The sequence below is a fragment of the Archocentrus centrarchus genome, chromosome 9 (assembly GCF_007364275.1).
Source record: "Archocentrus centrarchus isolate MPI-CPG fArcCen1 chromosome 9, fArcCen1, whole genome shotgun sequence".
Lineage (NCBI taxonomy): Eukaryota > Metazoa > Chordata > Actinopteri > Cichliformes > Cichlidae > Archocentrus > Archocentrus centrarchus.
Genome location: NC_044354.1, coordinates 26,406,404 through 26,428,750, shown reverse-complemented (window position 1 = coordinate 26,428,750; position 22,347 = coordinate 26,406,404). Strand labels below are relative to the sequence as shown.

The following is a 22,347-nucleotide window of genomic DNA, read 5'->3' as shown; positions in this document are numbered from 1 at the left end:
AATGAATATATACAAATACAATACTATTCATTTAAAGGTAAATACTGTGCAGAGAGTGGGCTGCCTTGGTGGAGGTATGAGCTCTCTGAGTGCTTCTTTATGTTTACTGGGAGCTCTCACTGGAAGATATCAAACTAAGAGTGGTCGCAGCACCAAATTTTGTCAGTTGCTGCCGAAAATACAAGACAGAGGGAGAACTGAAATTACGTTTCCCACGACCCACGATGTGCAAAGAGCGCGTTCAATATAAAATATGAAATATACAATATATACTCAAAATGTACACAGCAGACACAGTAGATTAAAATGTTCAATATATACACAGTAACATACTATATTCATACTAACGATATACACTATCAGATTCTTACTGATGCCTGCTGATCATCAGTAAGAATCATGGATTTTTAGACGCAAATTTATTCCTTGTGTTTTTTTTTTCTCTTTCTCTTGGCAGCAAACAATTTTATAACAATGTTATTGTTTCGAAAACATTCATATATCATCCTAAAACAGGACACCTACACTGTACTCGCAGGCCTCATATCAAATTTGTACATAGACGGAGCCTGTGTTTGGATTCTGTGTTTATGTTTGATTCTTACTCTGAAACCCTTAAACAGTCACATTAATTTCACTTTGATCTCTGATTTTGTCTCCTTTATCAGGGTGTGGGAGAGTAAGCTTTACTGTGCAGATCACCTTTGAAATAAACAGCAGCACTGAGAGTGCACTCAGCAGTTAAAAAAAAAAATTAAGATTAAGAATAAAATAGAGAATTAATTTTTTTTTATTTTACCGCTCTATGCGCTAAATCACCAGATTAATGATTTTCTGCAGCATTCATCTGTTGCGTTTTACTGGTATATTTTAATGTTCTTTGTAGATTTTTAATCACATTTGATAACTCTCTGGAGTAGGTGGCACTCACAGGGATCATTTTTGGGGGGCTCAAACGACCCGTGAAACGGCGCTTTTAGATTGGTCAGCTCCACCCCTTTCACGTGAACACGCAGGGGAAACTCTTGTTAGGGTAAGTGGATGCAGATTACGGAAAGATACCATGGGTATGTTGAACTCGCTTAGTGCAGGGTTCAGGACTCATTTTCCTGAGTCCTGGGCCTTGAATATACTCTGAAACTGTAATCCACCTATACCTGAAATTCAAATATACCCACAAACTGTGGCAAGATAAGTGTATCTAGGATAATATTGCATGGAGCCCAGAGTTTCTACTGAAAAATATCCTTTTTGTTTTTGGGTTCTCAATGATCAATGCAATAACCGAACAACACTTTTTTCTAATAAACGTTGTAGCACTACAAATGTATATTTGCTAAAGTAAAACCTTCTTACTATCAATAAAAAGAGCTACATATTAAGACTATAGCCAATGATTTGTTTATTTAAATTGCTTTCCATTTAATTCTGTTGACATGATTTTGTTTTTGCGTTTTAACTTTTTCTTTTTCGTCTTTTGGTTTTTCCGTAAATGAATATTTACCACCGTATTTATTTGAGCCAAATAGGTCATGTTAAACGATTCATTTTAAAGTATGTAAAAGCTTTAGTTTATGGAAAATTAAACAGACAAGCCAAGCGTAAAAACATGTGTAGGCTTTAAGCTGGTGCACTCTGTTTTTATTCTATGCCTTCACGTGTTCATTTACTGGATGTCACAGATGTGTGTGTGAGGCACCAAAATATGGCGCTATCATTTTCAGCCAATGGGCTGCTCGTTTGTAACAGGTTTCAGATGGCGTCACAGCCGTGGCGGAAACGCGCAGGAAAGAGGCTGAGAGACATCGTGATCGCGCTTATCATGTTTGGCTGGTAAGTTCCTCCGGTGTAACAGGCCGATCATTATGGGGGATCCAGGACCCCGAGACGGGATGGACCCTGACCGACCGATGGCTGCGAAGAATTCATTGAGGCGGTTCATACCTGGATAAAAATATTTTGTTTGACCAGTCATAAACAACCAGTCAGTGAGCTGCAGAGGAGGAGGTGTTTGCTGGGATTCAATCAGAGCCACAGTTGCGGCTGTTAGGTGAACGAGGAGAGGGGGACTTGAGGAAACCGGGGAGGCAGCAGTTTATAAACGCCACAGGATCCAGGATCCAGGATCCGGAGAGCGACAGTAATGGATGAATTGTTGATTAGAAGCCGGCCCGGTCAGCACAACACAGTCGGAGCAGGGTGGGTTCATCCGGTGTGAAATCAGTCGGCTCTAATCTGTTGGCCTCTCCTCCGCCGGGCGGCGATGTCCGCTTTCTGCCTAGACCTGCAGGCGTCTGCCGTGGTTTCAGCACCACTGGAACTGGACAGCGACTGCATGGAGTCCCGGGCAAGCCCCACCGTTCAGGAGCCCGGCGGCTTTCAGGGTCATCCGCTGCGGCACGCCGGCTCCGGAGGCCTCGGCATGGCCCTGGAGGAGGAACTGTCCGTGCTTAGCGGGGAGCGGGGAGATGAGGAGCAGCTGTCAGACCTAGAGACGCCCGCGGTGGGGCATAACACAGACTTGCTGTCGCTCTTTCGCCAAAAGGAAAAAGACTTGGTTTTAGCTGCTAAACTCGGCAAAGCGTTGCTGGAGAGAAACCAAGACTTGACCAAGCAATATGAGAAAATGCACAAAGATCTCAACGAGAAATTAGAGGTAACCGAAAAAGTAGGCCTGACAAGTTTTAATACAAGTATCACTTTGGTTTGTCCTACAATATAAAATCATTGTCAAGTTTAGGCCTCAGAATTGGAAACAAACTCAGGAACAAATGCTGCCTGTAGACCTGCAAGTTCTATAATTGAGCCTGGTTATAGCATAAAGTGAAGATAGACTTGCTTCTCAGTCTAATTTATGCTAGAATGACCAGCACAGCATTCATTATAAATTCAAAGGTTTACAATGGAGGCTTCACAGATGAGCTTTTGTTCTTGTTGTTTTCCAAATACCTCACACAAACCAGCACATGGACTGAGAAAAAAACACAAGGACTAATCCTCTGGCTGTCCAGGACCTACTGTATCTACTGTACATCTGTTCATCCCTTTGATCCATATTTATCCTCAGAGAAGCTAAGCCTTAACATCTCCTTATCATTGATGTTGTTTCTTTGTTTGGGCCCTTTATCCTAGTAGTGCTTGATGTTGTTTTGTGGTTTTGTTTTGCATCTCTCTGATCCCTGTTTTTTTGTTTTGTTTTGTTTTTTGACCATGCAGATGCCAGCTGCTTTAGCCTACCATAACACAGCTGGCAGCTGCTGGTGGTGCAGTGCATCTTATTATCTAAACTGTCACTCCAATAGCTAGGGTTATACCTTTTCAGTGGATTCAACTGGTGTTTTCAGTCTGAACTGTTTTACCACCAGCACATTAACACATTTCTCCAAGATAGAGTTAAAACTTTCTCAGTCTGTGGAAGTGCCAGCATTTGTCATTGTCACACCCTCAGAAATTTCCCTAGTACTTATGTTTAAAGCTAAGGGTTTTAAACATGTTGGCCTCTTTTTTGTGTTCACTTATATAGCACTTGGAGCAAGAGAAGCACGAGCTGCGACGGCGTCTGGAAAGCCGAGAGGGGGAATGGGAGGGTCGAGTGGCCGAGCTGGAGACAGATGTCCAGCAGCTGCAGGGCGAGCTGGAGCGGCAGCAGGTCCAGCTGAGAGAAGTCGACAGGGACAAAACCAAGGCCATCAGTGAGCTCTCGGAACAGAACCACAGACTGCTGGAACAACTCAGTAGGGTGAGGAAGAGTGTCCATGTGTGCTTGTGTGCATGTCTGTGCTTCAGATGTATTGCTTCAGGCTCCTTGGGCCAACCTCAAGGAAGATTTAATTAGGCTGAGCTTTGAGTCATTATACCACGTGGTCTTAATGCTGCTTTAAATGCCCTTCCACCCTACTCAGAACCATGTCTTACAGAAATGCCAGTGTATGCATTGTGTATAGAATAAGTGTTTCTCCGTGGCCTGGCCTCGGGACCAATCAGTCCACAACTCAGTTTGCCTGGTTGGCATGACACAAGGTGCTCAGCCAAGTAAGGATTCATCACCCCTCAGGGTGGATCTATCTCTATTCAGCCTGTCTCTCTCTTTGACTTCACCTGAATTATGCTAACTCATCAATATAAAAGTGTAGCTTCCGGGTCTTATGCTGAATTATTTAGAACGATTGGACTGCACGCTTATGCAATAGCACTCTGCATATTGACAGGTAATTTGAGTGCAGTTATTATAACTGGCAGAGTAGAAAAGGTCTCATGGGAGATTTCCAGGCAGACACATACAGTAGATGAACACACAGGCTGATAGTATAGCAGTGCTCGGGGTTGACATGAAAAATTTAGCCTCCATCCTTGCTGGATGTACTGGAACCACATTAGCTTGAACTGAGTCTGACAGCAGGTGGAGACGGAGAGAACTGAGAATGCTAATGTTTGCATCTACAGCTGATTAATCCTTTCTAAGGAGCTCAGCACAACACCTCAATCTGTTCAATCAACACCAAAACAAGCACCTTTATCAGTGCACACTTTGGAGCAGTGAAGTAACGGCTTTGTTTAAAGTTGGACTTAATTGCTGTGTTACCATGTCTTTTCATTCACACTTTGTTGGTTGTATTTTCACGTAAATCACATAAACTGATTGTTTATGTTATTCTTGCTGGTTAAAGGTCATCATATTGTGATCTCTAAGTGATCTCACAGGGATGCTATGCTTTTGCTTTTGCTTGTGGTGGCCCTGAGCTCATGCACATGAAATTTGATTGCCCCCACCTCCACTACCCCCTCCCAGAATTGAGTTGGAAAAATTGGGGGGGGGGGGGGGTTGCCAAAATCCCCTCTTTTTTGTGTTGTCCTCCTTAATGCATCATTTTACATCTAATGTTTAACACACAATATGCACTGAAATCCTTTTATGATAATTATAGCAGATTAACAACAATAGATTTCTATATTTTTAGAAATGTACTCCCCCTCATATGCCTTACAGTGGTTTGGTCCACTATTTATCATTCCCCAACTCCTTAAATAATACTAAAGGTGACACGTCAAACATTGCTCTTTTCATATATCACTCCGCAGAATAAAAAATATGTAGAGTTGTAACTGTGCCGCATTTTGCAAGATGCATTACTTTGCTGTTGAATCAGTATAGCTACTTCTTACAGGCCAGCCATGTGTTACAATTTATGTTTATGGAGGCTAAAACTCTGTCCATAATTAAAATTATTATAACACTCCACTTTCCAAGTAGTATGGTTTTGTATTTATTTCAGACAGAATTTTATGATTTTTTGTGGGTCCTGAGGTTTGTTCTTGTTCCCTCTTGTGCCACCTCTTTAAAAGCAATCCTGGAAACGCCCCTTATCCTTCTTTCTTGAAACATACAGCGTAGGCACCTATAAGGCTAGTGTCACAACTTGAGGGCTGTAAACAGAGGCATCATTGCACTGACTGCTGTCATGTAGCTTGGCAGCGGGTGCTGGAGCTAAAATTCAGGATGCCCCAAAGCCTGTGTACAGAACGGTTGACAAAGCTGTAAAGGTGCTTTGATAACCCCATCACTGCGGCCTCTGATGACGCTCAGGCTTGTGTGTGTTTCCCCTCCTGGGAGAGGATATGATTTGCTGCCAGACACATGCTGCTCAGTGAGGGAAAGCTCGGTTGATTTTTAACCCACAGTTTTCCTCGTCATCTTTATCAGGTTAAATCAGCCTCCTGAACTGTCTTGCCCCAATGCCATCACAATCACATTGCAATCAAAGGGCAGTGCTGAACTGGTCAGTTGCTGTGGATTGCAGCAAAAGCAGGTACTTAGAATAATTAAACTGCATTTAATTTAAGTGAAAGCTGGGCATGGGAATCTATAAAGATATTCCCTGAAAGGGTCTGTATTATGTTTTGTGGAGGACAGCAGATCTTGTGGTCTTTGAAACTCAGGGAAATTCATGAGAACCAATTGACTGCATCGATCCAGATCTCATGATTCAGTGCACTGGGCAGACAGAAGAAGACCTGCTGGGTAGTAAAATAATGAGGTCAGCTACAGTGCCCCCCCCCATCTCATTTTATTCTTTCGTCTTTGGGTCTTTCTTATCTCCCTCTCTGTCTGGGCTCATTACTAAGCAATGGCCTGTGACTAAGTAATATTAACTGTTTACATGTCTGGATGAATGGAGGGAATGTAAGACTACCCTGAGGAAACTGTGTAGTATTAAGGCCACTGACGGCCTTTTATTTTGACCTGCTATCCCTATTTCTTGTAATGGTTAACTTTTTTAAGTGAAGCAGACGTATAATGAAAGTAGATCTATATGGCCTCCTGTGTAGGGTTACTGTTAAATGGCTTGCCTAAGTGATAACTAGATTATCATTGTAGTCCTAGGCCATGCTTCCTAAATATCATATTTAAGCACATCTATTGAGAACCAGGCTGCTGATTGTTTTGTTTACAAACTCATTTCCAAAAAAGTACTGGGCAAAATTTAAATAAAAGCAGAATGCAATAATTTTGCCTTCATTCGTTAATTTTTAATTGAAGACATGCCAGGAGTCGAAACTGGGAAATTAGATTGTATTTCAAAAAGTCTTTGATCATTCTAACATTGATGCCAGCATCACATTTCAAAAACATTGAGACAGTGGCGTGTTGCACTGTGTTGCATCACTTCTTTTAACATGACTCTGTAAGCATTTTGGAAACAAATGCTGATAATGTTTACTCAATCCTGCTCAATGCAGGATTTAAACTGCTCAGCAGTTCGTGCCTGCTTTCTCTGTTGTACTGTTTCATAATGCACCAGATGTTTTCAGACAGGTCTAGAATGCAAGTAGGCCAGTTCAGCACCCAAAACTATTCAGCTGTTTATTTATTTTATTATGGAGCCATGTTGTTGGAATATGTGCATAATATGCTTTGGTAACATCTTGCTGAAACAAGCAAGATGTCATTCGGATGGCCCTAAACATCAGATATAATGTTCAGCAGTTATGGTGCCTTCACAAATATGCAAGGTACCGTGATATGTAATGCTCTAACTAATGCACTCTCATACTGTGATTGATGGTGGGATTTGATCTGTGTGCTGGTGAAAAGCCAGAAGGTTCCTGTTCTTTATAGAATAGAGGAGGGAGCTGTACAGCAGGTCATGTACTAACCGGAAGGTTGGTGGTTTGATTGAAGTATCCTTGGGCAAGATACTCAACCCCAAGTTGCTCTCTGATGCATTCACTGGAGTGTGGATGTGTGTGAATGTCAGATAGAAAGCACTTAGGCGTAGAAAAAAGTGCTTGCATGAATGTGTGTGAATGGGTGAATGACGCATGTTGTATAAAACACTTTGAGTGCTCAAGTTGAGCAGAAAAGCGACATATAAGAACCAGTTCATTTACCATTTACATGATTCCCAAAAAATTATTTCAGATTTTGCTTAATCAGACCGCAGGAGAATTTTCCACTTTTCCTCAATATTAAATGATGTCATGCCCAGAGAAGGCAGGTGGCACTACTGGGTCTGAAAACCTTCTTTTTTTTATTGTAGAGATTTAAGTTGCATTTTGAATGCAGTGTCAAACTGTGTTCACTGGCCCCCCAGAAGTCTTCCTGTTGTCCCACACAGATTTTTCTACTGCAGAATTGTGTTTACTTTAGCACAGTACTGTCTGAGTATTTGAACTTCACGGCCATCCTGTTTTGATTAATTTAAATTATTTGCAATTTAAGTTGAAATAATTTATATACTTTCCTTATTGAACTATTAGTTATAGAAATTATGATGAGGCCAACTTTTCCCTCATGCAGAAATAACTGTTCAAAAGACCCAGATGAGCGGAATATCAGAGAGAATGGGTGAACACATGTTACAGCAGGTCATCCAGTTCTGATGGTAATAACACGCAGAGTTTTCAGATACCCACTCCGCATAAGGAAGCACAGTACGTCTCTTTACTATCAATAAGCTGCTGTCTGTCCTTGTGGCTTATCATTGAGCCAAAACATTCAGTGTCATCAGTAGACAGTCATCATAGTCCTAAAGCCTCCACTGAGTCTAACTTTTTTTCATGCTTCCCCACATAGTGAGACCTCACCAAATAAAGGTAATAACGCCCCCTAAAAATCAATAATACAGTATTTTCACACACACACACCAAGCGTGTTGGTGGCAACAAAATTTCCCAGTTCCATCGTTTGATAAGCTATCCCATATATGAGCTGTCCTAATTAGATATAGAATCTAAATAATTTCCCAAAAAAATTACATGCCATTCTTATTTACATTTTACATAGACTTGTACCTTTTTAGGCAACAGTGTTGTACACTGATGCAAAAACATGAGACGCTTATAAACTTTAGCCAGTTTTTGGCTGCAATTGCTACCCCACAGAAAATTGAATTTTGTCTATAGATTCATTACAGAGATCAAAATTTGACCCATTAGCCAATAAAACATAAATAGTTGGATTAATTAAACACAGAAGCAAATATTTCTTAAAAAGTAATGCAGAAACAATAAGTTCAAAAATGCCTTTTAATTATATTTGTAGGTTGATTTTAAGATTTATTTCTTTGATAAACTATGTTATCTCAGCTGTTTTAGATAGTTATTTTATCAAATGCTACATATTTATGATTTATGCTTTTATTTAATAGACTAAAAAGTCAGATTTTCTTACGTACACAGAACTGCCATTTTTTTCAGAGGAAGATTTTCAAATGAAAACTTGCAGGCAGATATTTGGCCTACAGAAAACAGTGTTTTGCTGTTTTAACAACTCATGGATCAGCTCTTAACAGACTCTTTTCAATCGGCTACAGTGAGATGACCTTGAGAAGGCAGGGCACATCAAAGGAAGTGATGTAAGTCAACGGGTAAGATACGGCGCTGAAGGGATTAGCTATAATCCAAGCTAATAGTCTTGGTATGTGCATTAAGTCAGGAACCAAAACAACTTCAATCTATACTCTACTTAATTAATAACAGTGGGTAACAATGGCATTTGGGCCAAGAAGATAATAAAAAAAATGCCTTCACCTCAGTTGTCACAAATTATGCCGGGTGGGTACAAATACCCCCCATTGTTTTTCATCTGTCTGTGCACTATGTTTGTGTGTCTGTTTGAGTGAGTCCAGGACTGACTGTTAATACTATACATTATCTTCAGTGCACCCAGAAAATAGGTTCTCACTGATTCAGGAGGTACTTGCTGGTCTCTGTTGGTCTTGAGTGTCAGGACAGCCAGTCTCATTGGACTTAATCTGATCAGAGTGAACAAGCAGGAAAAGGACCTTTCTGTAATTACATTACCACACAGGCTCTGTGACAGCTGAGGGGTGCACTGACGCTGGCAAAAAAATTGTCTGCATCCTTTATGGCTGTGGTCAGTTCTCCTTCCCTTTAAAGCCAAACACGGCATCAGTCAGTCATGAATGTTGTATATCTGAGGCTAAAGAGGAGAAGTAATTGCAATTTTTTTCTCTTGTCATTTGCTACAATTTAACAGCCAAAGTGAAAACTTTTGAATGACTGAAACAGAAATCTGACATCCTGTGTTGTGTATGTGTGTGGCCTCATTATTTTCACACTAGTCTCACACAATATCCAGTTTAACTCCTGCATTTAGACTCTGTCCATCCATCAACTGACACTATATGGAGCAGTTGCTTGAGCACTTAACACCTGCGTCAGCCCAAGGAAGCTGCTGCCCTCGTGTACTGTCACGTAGGATTTGTTATGCAACTGTTTAAGATGTAGGGTTCCTCCTTTCATGCAAGGAACAGTGCTCTGTGAAAGAGAATGAGGAAAATACCAGACGTATCGAGACCCCAAGTCGCAGCTCCTCCAATCCCAGTTCTCCGTGGTTGCTATGACAACCAGAGTGACATGCAAATTGAAACCCTGTGTGTTGTTACTATGGGAATGTGCTCTACAGAATGGCACAAGGATACTGATAGTTTGATGCCAGCTTGTGCCACCCAAGACCCTTGATGCACCTGAATCAGATCCCACACAGAGAGCCTGAAATGGAATCAGCAGCAGTGACTCCCTCCTCCTCCTCCTGTCACTTTTGGAAAAGTGAATGTAGAGTATTTGCTGGAAGTGATGTCCAGAGTAAAGAGGCTTTACAGTACCATGCCTCTCTGCTCAGCCCTACTTTGCTGCCCTGGATTCGGTCGCAGCAGTCTGATTTTTATGATTTTTTTTTTTCCTCCCATTTGTCCCGTCATGCTGATAATACTCGATCTGGAATCTGAGGAATTTAAGCACAGATTAAGTTTGGAACTTCTCGGTCAACTCTGTGGTTTTCCGGCATGATTTCAATCTGTCAGCTTGTTGGGCCAGTGGGTCAGATGTCATTGACCTGCTTGCACTGGCTTCCACTGACAACATCTGTTTCCCACTCAAAGACACCATGTAGTGTTCATACAGAAATGCACATCATGGGCTCTTTAACTGAAAACAAAATGCCTTGGAGACATTAGCTCATAGTAATATAAAACACTGACCTAAAGTCAGAGACAAACTGCAGATAATTCTCTGCTGGGTTTTCACACTCCTCTAGAGGTTCAGCCATACAGCCATTTCTTATAGCTTAGTGTCTTCCTTTTTATCTCGGCAGGTTATGGAGCATTTTTTTGGAATGACATATCCCATAGTCTGTTTTCTACATGCTTTTACCTTGTTTGAAAAAGGTGGACTTTTATGTAATTCCAGTAAACATGACCATAGTTTGCTGCCAGCTTTCTGAAGAGCTAAAGAGTCTCCAAGTGTGTAAAGAAGGTTTTCGTTACAAAATCTCTGCACCAAAGCAGTTCACACTGTCTCAGTTACTGACGAAATAAGACACACAAATAATTACACCTCAAAAAACTAATGTTATTGTGTAATCATCTCTTAGGTTAATTCCCTCTTCTAAGGAGGTCATGTGATTAGTTCAGTTCGTCTACTTGTTGGTAGGATTGCTCAGAAAGTTAAGAGGTGGTGCTTGTCCAACTTAAAAGTGATGAAACTTTTGGAGTCAGTTGGGATCTGAATTCTGGAATTTCTGGAAGGATTCTTCAGCAGAGCAAAATACAGTATTTTCACAAATACACATCAAATCGAAATGAGAACAATTGGGAGAGTCAGTGTTCATGTTCTCAGAAATATGACAAACCTATCTGGATCCAGAAATTATTCTGAATCCTGGACATGCAGCTTTAGCAACAGTTGCTGCAAAGCAGTAAGGAAAGCTTAAGTTACACTTTTTGACTTTTTACCTTCTGTTGTAAACAGTGTGGGTTTGTTGTTCAAAGAATAACAAATAGTAGTTTCTGCTGTCATTATTTAATCTAGGTCTAATGGATGCAGGGAAAGAAACTTTAATTATCCACAGTGCTGTAAGTTATATAACCATATGATAAATGAGTTATCTTAACAAAAATTAGGATTTCTTCAGTGCTGTGTACTTTTGGAATTCATGAGATGCTGAAGCGAGTCCTTTTTGGAATAACATTGCAGCAGCAGGTGGATGACAAACATATAGTGCATCCACTGTGCTGTGTTGTAAGTTACTGTTCAGAGTGGGCCCCCAGAATGACAGAGCAGGAATGGTCAGAATGGGAGCTTGTCCTCAGAAGCTCCCCAGAGAACAAACAGTGTTGCTTCAGAAACAGTAGTGAAAGTGGCCTGATGTATGTACGCCCCAGCTGCTGAGCCCTTTCATCTCTCTGTGAGCTTCTTAGAAAGCTGTAGCAGTGTGTAGTGCCACCTAGAGGCTTTTATTCATACTGATGCAATAAGTCATCTTCACTTTGATTCAGTGCCCACTGTTTAAAAGCGGAAAACAAAACAAACATGATCATTTAAACACATTTCCTGCTTCTAGTTTTTTGTTGGTGTCTTTACTCCATGTTCAGCCTCTCCTGAGAGCCATAAGGCATGCTTTTTAGGATTTTGCTGTTGCCATGGCAGTGATGATAATGCAAACTGTAGCTTCCTGAGTGCAGCTTTATGCTAATGATGCTCAGCCTGGCTCTGTGTGGTCTGATCCCACCTGTCCAATAAGCCCTGGTGATGCGCTAAGGCTGCTGCTTCACTGGATTGCACAAATAGCAAGTAGATCATTTTTTGTTTAAGGCTTTTAGCAAGGGCCATGACTTGTGGGTGAATTTGTGCTTTTAGAGAACCAGCTATTAAATGCACCATTTACCAGAACGGACTGGGGAGGGCTGATTTACACCATGTCAGTGTCACTAACACAGTGCGAGTGCAAACTGAACAGCAATGTGTTTGAGTGTCTGCATGTGTTAGACTACAATGAGTCACCGTGGGGGAGAACAGACAAAAGAGTTGCTGTGGCATTATTCTAATTTAAGTTATCAAATTCTGTAGCACTTTAACATTGAATTTTTATGTCAATATTACCATGAACAACAGCTACATGAACAACATTTTTGCACTGCTGAATTGGTGAGTTGTTCTTTCAAAGTAAAAGCAGACACCTGTTAAGCTCATTTTCTGTCCCATCTTTTCCACCTGGCTTTTCCACCTTTCCAGGCTGCAGAGGTGGAGAGGCAGCTGTCCACTCAGGTCCATTCATTACGGGATGACTTCAGGGAGAAGAGTATGTCTACACGCCAGCACATGACACGACTAGAGACTCTACAGGCTGAGGTCAGTCTCAGTGTGTGCCCCGTCTTCTGTATACATTACTTCATAAACAGCACAGTTGAGTGAATTTTCACAGCTCGAGAAGAGTCCCACTAAAGCTGAACATAACTTCTAGCAGGAGCATACATCTAGGTACTTGAGAGTTTCAAAAATGATGCTCCCCATTAGAAGCAATTGCTATTTAGCAAGAAATCTAGGGTGGCGTCAGATCTCAAGGGAAGTTAAAGCAAGACTGGACAATTTTTTTTAAAATAAAGTAATATTCCTACATCCATGCTAATTCAGTACACTGAACATTTTGCTGACAGAGACTTTCTGTGTCTCAGTTCAGCCTAGGCTGCTGGAGGCTTCCCATGATGCACTGAGTGTTTCTTCTTCACTCACCTCTTTTCACTTTCTATGTTTATACATCACTTTACATTAATCTCTGGCTCTCCACAGCATGTCTTTTGTCCTGTCTCTCTCCCCTCGCCCCCTCTTGGCAGATGGCTGCCCCTCCATGAGACTGGTCCTGCTGGAGGTTTCTTCCTGTTAAAAGGGAGCTTTTCCTCCTTTCTGTCGCCAAGTTCTTGCTTATAGGGGGTCATCTGATTGTTGGGTTTTCTCTCTATTATTGTAGCGTCTTTACCTTACAATATAAAGCACCTCAAGGCAACTGTTGTTGTGAATTGGTGCTATATAAGTAAAACAGAATTGAAAATAGAATTGAATTGAATAATGTTAGGCTATTATTCCTTATGTTTGGCTGTATTGACATGTTGTAGTAGCCTAGTCCATGACAAACATAGACAAGGCTGGGGCAAACTCTTGTTACCTGTCTGTCACCAGTAAAAGCAGGTCAGAGAGTGATGCTGCTCCTGAGGATGCTCCAATGACATGGCTGAGCTGGCTGTGAAGACAAGGAAAGTGGAAGAAAGGGCTGGGGGCATGTGGTCTAGTAGAGTAATAAAAATACAATTGCTGGGCATTACATGCTTTTAATTGATAATTGGTGTCAGTGGATCAATTTAAAAGTAAAATATAAAACTATAAAATAGAAATTAGAGGGAAAAAAGAGCTGTCTTGCAAAAAGGGCACTTATTAAGCAAGAGGCAGCGAGTGACATCACGGTTCATCTTTTATATCCGGTCTATGGTGTGAACACACTTATGCATTCAAAACAGTGAGTAGAAGTGTTGGAGTGCAAGACTTGAGATACATCATTAGTTTTGTGCAATCAAGCTTGAGGTAGATGGGTATAAATGATGCTGTTTATCTGACATTCAGTCCACTCACTTTGTTTGCCTAATGATGATGACTTTAAAGAGCCAGTGTGCCATTAACTTGTAATCACCACCTGTAGCCACACGGTCAGCTTGTTCAATAAAAGTCACAGCCTTGCTTTAAAGTTTCCACTAATGATAAAATCCTCCCTTGACAAATAATTTTTTTCCTCAGAGGATGATCTTCACTTTGAACTCGCCGCACTTGCGGGATTTCTTTCAAACGTTACTTTCTTTATCTTTTGTGTCTTTCCTCACCATTTCCTCCTTCCCTCACCCTCCTTCCTTCTTGGTTGGAGCAGCAAGGGCTAGAAGTGAGTGGTTCCCCTGCACTGTCTCTCAGCCAGATTGCATGCTGCATGGAACACCTTGTATAGCAATAGGAACAGGGATGGCACCATTATTTGTTTTGATTTTTGCAATTGCTTCTCATGTGTCTTGATGATGGGGCAAAGTACCATCATTTAGAAGATTGTTGAATTTTATGCTGACTCTTTTCACCTTACATAACCTTAATAGGTCATCATTTTACATGTGGTGTGTGCCACGTATTTGCCAATCCCTGTTTCCCGAGGAAGAGCATGAAAAACATACTTTTTTAATCAGAGCATGAGCTGTGTTGTGATGTCATGTCAGTAGTGTCATGTATGAATTGCTGGATATGTCTCTAATGTCAGTACTGTAAGCGCTCAGATTTTCCTGTAGCTTCTCTTCAAAGCCAGGGAGAAAACACCCAGACTGCAGAGCCTGCGCTATAATTGGGAGAAAAGGCTCCTGCTCTATATTTAGCAGAGATACTGCAATGTCTGGGTGCTCCCACTTTTCCAGTGCTTTGCTTTTAAACAACATGTGCCTGATGACTGATGGCTTTTTGGCCTATTTGTGTGAAAACAGAGACTATCGCAGAACCCAAAATATCCAGAACCTGACCATGTAGAAGCTGATATTCATATTCTCGTAAAAACAACTGATCTGCATGAAAGCCCCTGTGCTGTGAAGTAGGTTACCAGATATAGGTCAGAAGCAGGAGGGATAAAAATGAACAGAGCTGCTGTTTGTTTAATTGTAAAGCTGCTCTGGCAGCTGCAAGGAAAGAAAATTCATGAAGTATATTTTGTGTTACTGCTGTAATAAAAGGCCATTGCACAGGATGGGTAAGGAGTAAACTGACATGAAGCTTTGTGTAGATGCTGAAGTATCGTCCAAACATTCCTGAAGACGAGGGTGGCAACCAATCCCGACACCCTTGCTAGGCAACAAACATTCTTTAGGCCAGTGGGAGTGTTTTTAATCTTGTGTAAGAGCTCAGCTTTCCTCAAACACAGTGAAAAAACAATATGTAACCTTTAATCAGGTCCATTGCTGCCCATCTGTTTGCTATTGACCAGGAAATCTGAGCATCTGGGATACTAAACTTAACGACTGTTTCCCAGAGCACAGAATCTAACTGGCACTGTTTGAAATGTTAGATTAAGATGCTGTCAGACAGGAAGATGGAACTGGAGCACCGGGTGCACACCATGCTCGAGGAGAACGAGCTGCTGCAGAATACTGTGGACGAGCTCCGAGAGAGGACACTGGTGCTGGAGAAGCAGTGTCACGAGAAGGACCTCCAGGTACAGACCTATAAATGAAGCTTTTGGGATAGTAGCACCTTGGTAGATAGTACTTATTATTATTATTATTATTGTTATAAATTAGCCAATCAGAAAAATGTTGGTTTAAAGGGGGGGTAAAGCAGCTTGTTTCAGACAGTGAAGGAACTGGTCTGTACAAAGCCCAGTATAGGATAAATAAAAATTCTTTTGAACTATCAATCATGCAGAGCTACTCCAGTAGAGTCCAGTTATAAAAATATAGAGCTAGAAGTTAGATTACCAGATCTCTTTTAAATCAGTTCTTCTACTGAGTGCTGTTAAGTCCAAGGTTAACACCTCTCTTGTGTCCAGTTGCGACAGAGCCAGCTGGAGCTCCAGGAGGTCCAGGTATCCCACCGACAGCTGGCCGCTAAGTTGGAGGAGCTGACGGAAGAGCACAGTCTCCAAAATCTTACCCCCCACCCTTCCAGCCTGCTGTGTGAGATAGAGCAGAGTATGGAGCAGGAGGAGCAGGAGCAGGAGAGGGAGCAGGTTGTGATGTATATGACAGTCTGATTGTGTCCACACAGTTTTTTTTTAAACCCGCTGTGAGCATCAGGGGTGCGGGGTACTAAACACTTTCTGCTCTCATTTGGCTGTTTAGCTGCGTCTTCAGCTATGGGAGGCCTACTGTGAAGTTCGCTCGCTTTGCTCTCATCTGCGGGGAAACGACGTCACGGATTCAGCGCTGTCCACTGACTCTTCCATGGACGAGTCCTCGGAGACTTCCTCAGCCAAGGATGTGCCTACTGGGAGCCTCCACACCAGCCTGCTAGAGCTGCGGAGGCTAACTCAGAATCTGCTAGATGGCAATGAGTCTACGGTAATGAGCAGCACGCTGGTGATCAGCTTTGTTGCTGTTAGACCAACATTAGGTGTTACCTCAGAAACGTGAGCTGATTACCAGTAATTTAATGATTTCAAAGGAAAAACTATTTATGTGGTGTTGTTAGAGTCAAAGAAACCAGGAAATCACACATCAGCACAGTTATGTGTTATGTTCTGTGTTAGTACTGTACAAAAGTCTTGAGCCACCCCTCGTCTTCATCATTAGTTCTATTGGTTCCATTTTCAGAGGAATGCTTCTTTGTTTGTTAAGCCACTGAACACTGACCTATGAGTCATTCAAGCATAAAAAAGGCACCTCACTTAAGGGATGAACCAGTGTTGTCTACACACAACAGACAACTTAGTAAAGAACCAATTTTAAACCCTTTCTTTAGACACTTTGTTATTAGAACTGTCACAAAAACACATCACTTGCTCCAATTTCTTTAGTTGAATCTATGAAAAATGCCAAGTATAGCACAGTTTGACAGGCGTAAAATATTATCAATACTACTTAATCAAAGATACCTAACAAAGTTCAGACTGTCTTGAAGAATAAAATGGTCATAAAATATTTGCTTTCAGGCTCGTCATAATTGTACAAACTCTGTTTTTGCCTTATATGCTGTATTTACAAGTATATTTGCACGAGTTTCAATAAATCACTGCACCTATTTCCCTTTTTTCTGGCAAAATATAAAGAAATGAATGCTAATATCAGAAGAACTCTTAAGTCTATTAATACCTTACACATACCGTATGCATATTTTAGTTGTACTTTAGGAGTAGTCACTGAGGCAAAGTAAATTTTTATTTTCCTATTAAAGAAAAAGACTTGTCTCGTTCTTTCAGACCAAAGTTTTTATAGTTTTGAAGTTTTCATTTTCATCTTTTTTTATTCTTGGTTTTCTTTTCATTTCAGTTTCAGTTTGTTTCCTGAGTGGGCTTTCTAATTTCATTTTAGCATTTATTATTAAAAATGTATTGTTTTCATTATTTTTAGCATTCGGTTTAGTGTGTTCATAATGTTTCCATTTCCAAAATCTATGATAATGATTTAATGACTGTTAGGTCATGTGGCCTCTCCAGCACGTTGTCTGTCCATCCTTGGACCGGTGTGCTGCTGCTGTAATCTGACCATTTTTTCTTAACTACACTCTCCCTAAGACGATGAGTAGGTTCGGTTCCATTGCTTGTTTTTCGGGTTGTCTCATTACTCTGCTTTTATTTTATACAGGCCATGTTCACCTCAGTTTACACATCAGTTCCGATCCTGTTGACACAAGTCGTGACGTAATGTGTGTTTTGTGTGGAAAGGGCTCTCGGCGTAGTGATGAGGAGGCTCTGGAGGAGCAGGTAAGGAAACTGGGAGAAGAGCTGCGGGAAGTTAGAGAGCTGTATGAAGCAGAGCAGGACAAATCACGCAGCAATGAAGAGGAGCTGCTACAGCTGCACAATCAGGTGAAACATCCCTCTGTGTGTATCATGTATGTGAACACCAATCAAATTATACACCAATTTATATAACAGATTTAGGAGAGGTCATTAATTCAAGATCATTTCCAGTCTTTCTAGGTGGAATAATATTGCACTGAGGAGGCTCTCAAGAACACTCAGACGATCTAGTGCACCAGATTTAGTCCTCACTTTTTGTATGTCAGTGTGAATATGATGCATGCTTTTTCCAATGTAGGACACTGCTTCAACCTTGTCTCCTTTCTGCCAGGACAGCTCACACCCTCCTGTGGGTTTGAAATGCCATCTTGCATGATTTACACAAAACAAGCGGCACACGCACTCCATCTTCTGTCGAACTAGGTCAACTAAATATCCCACCCATGAGCACCGCGCTGTCTAACTTTGCCATTTGAGCCTGCGTGCACTCTTAAACCTATGAGGCCTGAATCTCACAGACATTTTTCATTCTCATTCTTTCTGTGTGACCTGAAGGTGGCGCTGCTCTCTGTAGAAATGTGCTCTCTCCGAGAAGAGAACGAGCGAATGAGGACGATGGCTGAAGTTCGAGAGCCCAGCGAGCAGCTCCAGAGTGCTATCAGAGACAGAGACGATGCCATAGCCAAGTAAGATGGTGTGATTCTGCATCTAGCTTTAGTTCTTCAACATGGGTTTGCATTCATTTAACTAGTTCGTTTAGATTTTTGATTCGTTTTAATTTTCAACACAGAGGTGATGAAGTAAGAATCGATACAGCTTATATTCATTATAACTGAAGAAAAGTCAACTTATTCCTTCAATGAGTAATTGCTATTATGTAGCTGAGTTTGTATGTGGCCTTCATTCAGGTGTGTGTGTGTGTGTGTGTGTGTGCGGTGTGTGTCTTGTAGGAAGAAAGCAGTGGAAATGGAGCTCGCCAAATGTAAAATAGACATCATGTCTCTGAATAGCCAGCTGTTGGACGCCATCCAGCAGAAGCTCAACTTGTCACAGCAGCTGGAGGCTTGGCAGGTGGGTCAAAGACTATATTCAATATTTATAATACTTTTGGAATAGCTCATTTAAAAAACATAAGTTGCATAAATGCCAAATGAATTGTGAATATATTATCTTCAGACAACTAAAGATACAGTTATACAAGAATGAAATGTCTCTACCTGCAAGGACAGTTTGTCCATATCCCCTCTCTTCACTGTACCTTAAAGCCACTTACAGCATCTGTGTATATACACTAACTACTCAATTAACTGCAGAGGGGGAGTGTCCGTTTCTCGTCTGTGATGGATGAAAGTAACGGAACATACAGTACTGTGCAAAAGTCTTGAGTCATCATTTCTTTATATTTTGCTTCCAAAGCAGCCAGACTTTCTTGTATTTTTTTCAAGTGGTCTTGAGCAATAGTTCTCCAGGATTTTTGAAGTGTAAAAAAGGCGCCTAACTCAGTCTGTCTCAAAAACACATCATTTGTTCCCATTTCGTTAGTTGAATCTGCAAAAAATGTCTCTTTTTTTTTGCTCCAATAAGTTGATTTCCAAAGAGCTATGAGCTGAAAACTTGGTATATCTTGTCTGTCTCTCTGTGTTGGCCCTGCAACAGGCTGGCAACCTGTACAGGGTGTACCCTGCCTCTTGCCCTATGTCAGCTGGGATAGGCCCCAGCCCCCCTGCGACCCTGAACAGGATAAGCGGAAGTGGATGGATGGATATTAGCTGAAAACTTGGTATATCTTGGCATGTTCTGCATCATGTCCTTAAAAAACTTGAGGAAACTAGAAAAGTGGAAGAAAAAGAAGTGGCAGGCCTAAAAAGCTATCTGAAAGTTTCTGAAAGACATGTCCTTAAGATAACAGAAAAATCCAGCAAAGACCTGACACAGAACCTGAGAGATGCATCTGCACCTTCAGCTGTTCCATCTACTGTTCACTGAAACCTCATCAGTAATGGTCTCAGTAGGAGGGTGGCTGTCAAGAAACCGTTCTTAAAGAAGGGAAACAGGGAGAAAAGGCTGAGGTATGCCAAATGACACAAGAGCTGGACTGAAAATCAGTGGCAACAGGTCTGAAGGAGTGATGAATCCAAACTTGAAGTTTTCGGTTCAGATCTTCATCAGTATGTACGGAGGTTGTCAGGATAGAGGTACAACAGTGAGTGTCTACAGCCATCTGTAAAACACAGTGTCGTGGTTTAGGGGCTACATTTCACCCAGTGCTGTTGGAGATCTTCCCAAAATTGATGGAATTATGAATTGATTGGCCTCCCCAGAGCCCTGATCTCAACATTATTGAAGCAGTGCAGGATCATTTTGACAGAATGGAACAAAAGACAGCCAATTTCCAGAGAAGAGCTTTGAATGTCCTTCAAGAAGCCTGGAGAACTATTCCTGAAGACTACTTAAAGAAATGACAAGAAAGCTGCCTCAGAGAGTTCAGGCTGTGTTGAAGAATAAAGGTGGTCACACCAAATATTGACTTTAAAGCTTGTTAGTACAAACTGTGTTTAAGTCTTATACATGTTTCAATAAAGTGCTTCACCTGTTTCCCATTTTCCTAGCAAGATATAAAAAATGAGGGTTGATTCAAGACTTTTACATAGTACTGTATTAATTCTTGTGTGTGTGTGTGTGTGTGTGTGTGTGTGTGTGTGTGTGTGTGTGTATCCCCCCCCCTCCCCTTTATCTGTAACAAACTGCTCTTTCCTCTCTTCTCCCTATGTACAGTTTGCCTCCTCAGGGCTCTTTACTGTTTGGCTCTTGTGGTTTCTGATCTAGTGGCCTTTCTCAGCTTCCGTACCACCCTTTCTTCCCTGTGGTACCCACCCCCCCTCCTGCCTTAGAGGTGAGCCCAAGCAGTGCCATCTCACCGGTACACCCTGCACCGACTAAACTAGTCACCGCTGAGCCATTCCATGCCAGGAGAAATGCCCATTTCAGCTCTTTTTCCATCTGAAACCATTAACCAGCACAGAGAACCATCTAAACCCGCCACCCCCTCTTTCCACATGTTCGTCTCCTCTCTAGTTACACTTGCATGTGTTTTTTTTCAAGAAGGCTGGGCCTCTGGTCAGCTTATGTGTGTAGAGAACAGCCCTTTCAGAAATACAGATCACAGTATGTATATGGTTATATTTGTGGTACTGTATGTTGGTGACATTGAGGGATAAATGAATTGTGTTTTTCGATAGGAAGTGTAGTTGTCAGTCTGAAACCACAATTGTTTCCAACTTGTCAGCGCCCTCTGGTGGCTTTACACCATAACAACAACAAAGAATAAATGTCAAAAGTCTTTGGTGCCCTTCAGATCAGTGGATTCATACAGAACATTTTAAAAGTCTGTTTTTCATCCTGGCTTGGCCCTTTTTACGTTGTCTTGTGAATTACTGAATAATTTTCTGTATGCAGGCCTCTCAAAAAGCATTTAAATAATATATTCTGAAGGGAAAACTACTCTTTGGTTAATACTTTACAGTGTAATAAGGTTCAAGTGATCTACCACAGGTGAAAGGTGATTTTGGTGTGTCCCAACAGGTAACTTGTTCAGTGGAACTGCTTGTAACACCTCAGCGCACGCTCTCTCTGTGGGACCTTTCTTTCCTGTCACTCACTCACTCACCTCTCTGCCTTTAGGATGATATGCACAGAGTGATTGACCAGCAGCTGATGGACAAGCACCAGGATGAGTGGCGCTCAGCTGCTACCTCCCTGTCGGGTTCGTCCATAACCCACGGGGGTCAGTCTTCAAGACGAGCTCATCGCATTTCCGACCGGGACAAGAGACTTTTCTCTTTCTTCAAAAAGAACTGAACCTTATTGTGCTGGCCCAGAGCCCGGCAGACAGGCAGAGACGGATGAGGTGCAGGAGAAGGAGGGTAGTGACATCACAATACAGGGGGTAAAAACACAGCCAAAGACAGGCAGTGGCACACGCACACTGAGGCTTTTTTTTTAAGGGGGGAGGGGGGGGGGGGGGGGGTCATTTTGCACTTTATCTGTCCCATTATTCTTCTCCTTACTGATTAATTGGTGACTGCTGACAGTGAGTGAAGTGTGAGATCAGAACTTCCCCAGAGGCTTTGGCTTCAGCCCCTCACATAGAAAGTTATTGGTGTTACAGAGCATGAACAGGGTCACAAAATGGAAGGGGAGGTTTCCTTGTAGTGCCTAAAACCATGTCAAGTACCCCACTGCCAACTCTGTAGAGAAGGAACACTATCTACTAACTCTTACTGTATGCATCCCATTTATCAGGCCAAGGAGTCTGGGGAAAGACAGTCCGATACATGGGACCAAGCAGGACCACAAAAAAAATATATGGATAGTAGGAGAGAGCTAGAAGTCTAAATACTCTAAGACATGACAGAATATGAAAGCTATCCTCCAGGTACAGAGCAATGATGCACCACGCAGCCCATGTGATCTCTCAGGTTTATTCATTTGTTCAGGGGAACATGAGGCTTGATGTATCAGGAATACAGAGTGTTGTTTACCTGGTTATCGTTATAGCTGAACATCCAAACGCTCAG

General features: G+C 41.7%; 1 protein-coding gene across 1 annotated transcript; it reads left to right on the top strand.

The window, feature by feature from the left end:
• Nucleotides 1-1,801: 1,801 nt before the first annotated feature.
• On the top strand, nt 1,802-21,756 carry bicdl1 (BICD family like cargo adaptor 1). The gene is made up of 10 exons (XM_030737540.1): nt 1,802-2,656; nt 3,524-3,739; nt 12,535-12,651; nt 15,380-15,526; nt 15,860-16,039; nt 16,152-16,370; nt 17,693-17,836; nt 18,326-18,456; nt 18,721-18,841; nt 21,452-21,756. Exons 1-10 carry the CDS (start codon nt 2,264-2,266, stop codon nt 21,626-21,628), a joined length of 1,845 nt encoding a protein of 614 aa, XP_030593400.1. The 5' UTR covers nt 1,802-2,263; the 3' UTR covers nt 21,629-21,756.
• The last annotated feature ends 591 nt before the right edge of the window (nt 21,757-22,347 follow it).

Coding starts and splice junctions, on each gene's coding strand:
- bicdl1 (XM_030737540.1), top strand. CDS start 2,264: ATGTCCGCTTTCTGCCTAGACCTGCAGGCGTCTGCCGTGGTTTCAGCA. Junction 3,740..12,534: donor TGCTGGAACAACTCAGTAGG/GTGAGGAAGAGT, acceptor CCACCTTTCCAG/GCTGCAGAGGTGGAGAGGCA. Junction 18,842..21,451: donor AGCAGCTGGAGGCTTGGCAG/GTGGGTCAAAGA, acceptor CTCTGCCTTTAG/GATGATATGCACAGAGTGAT.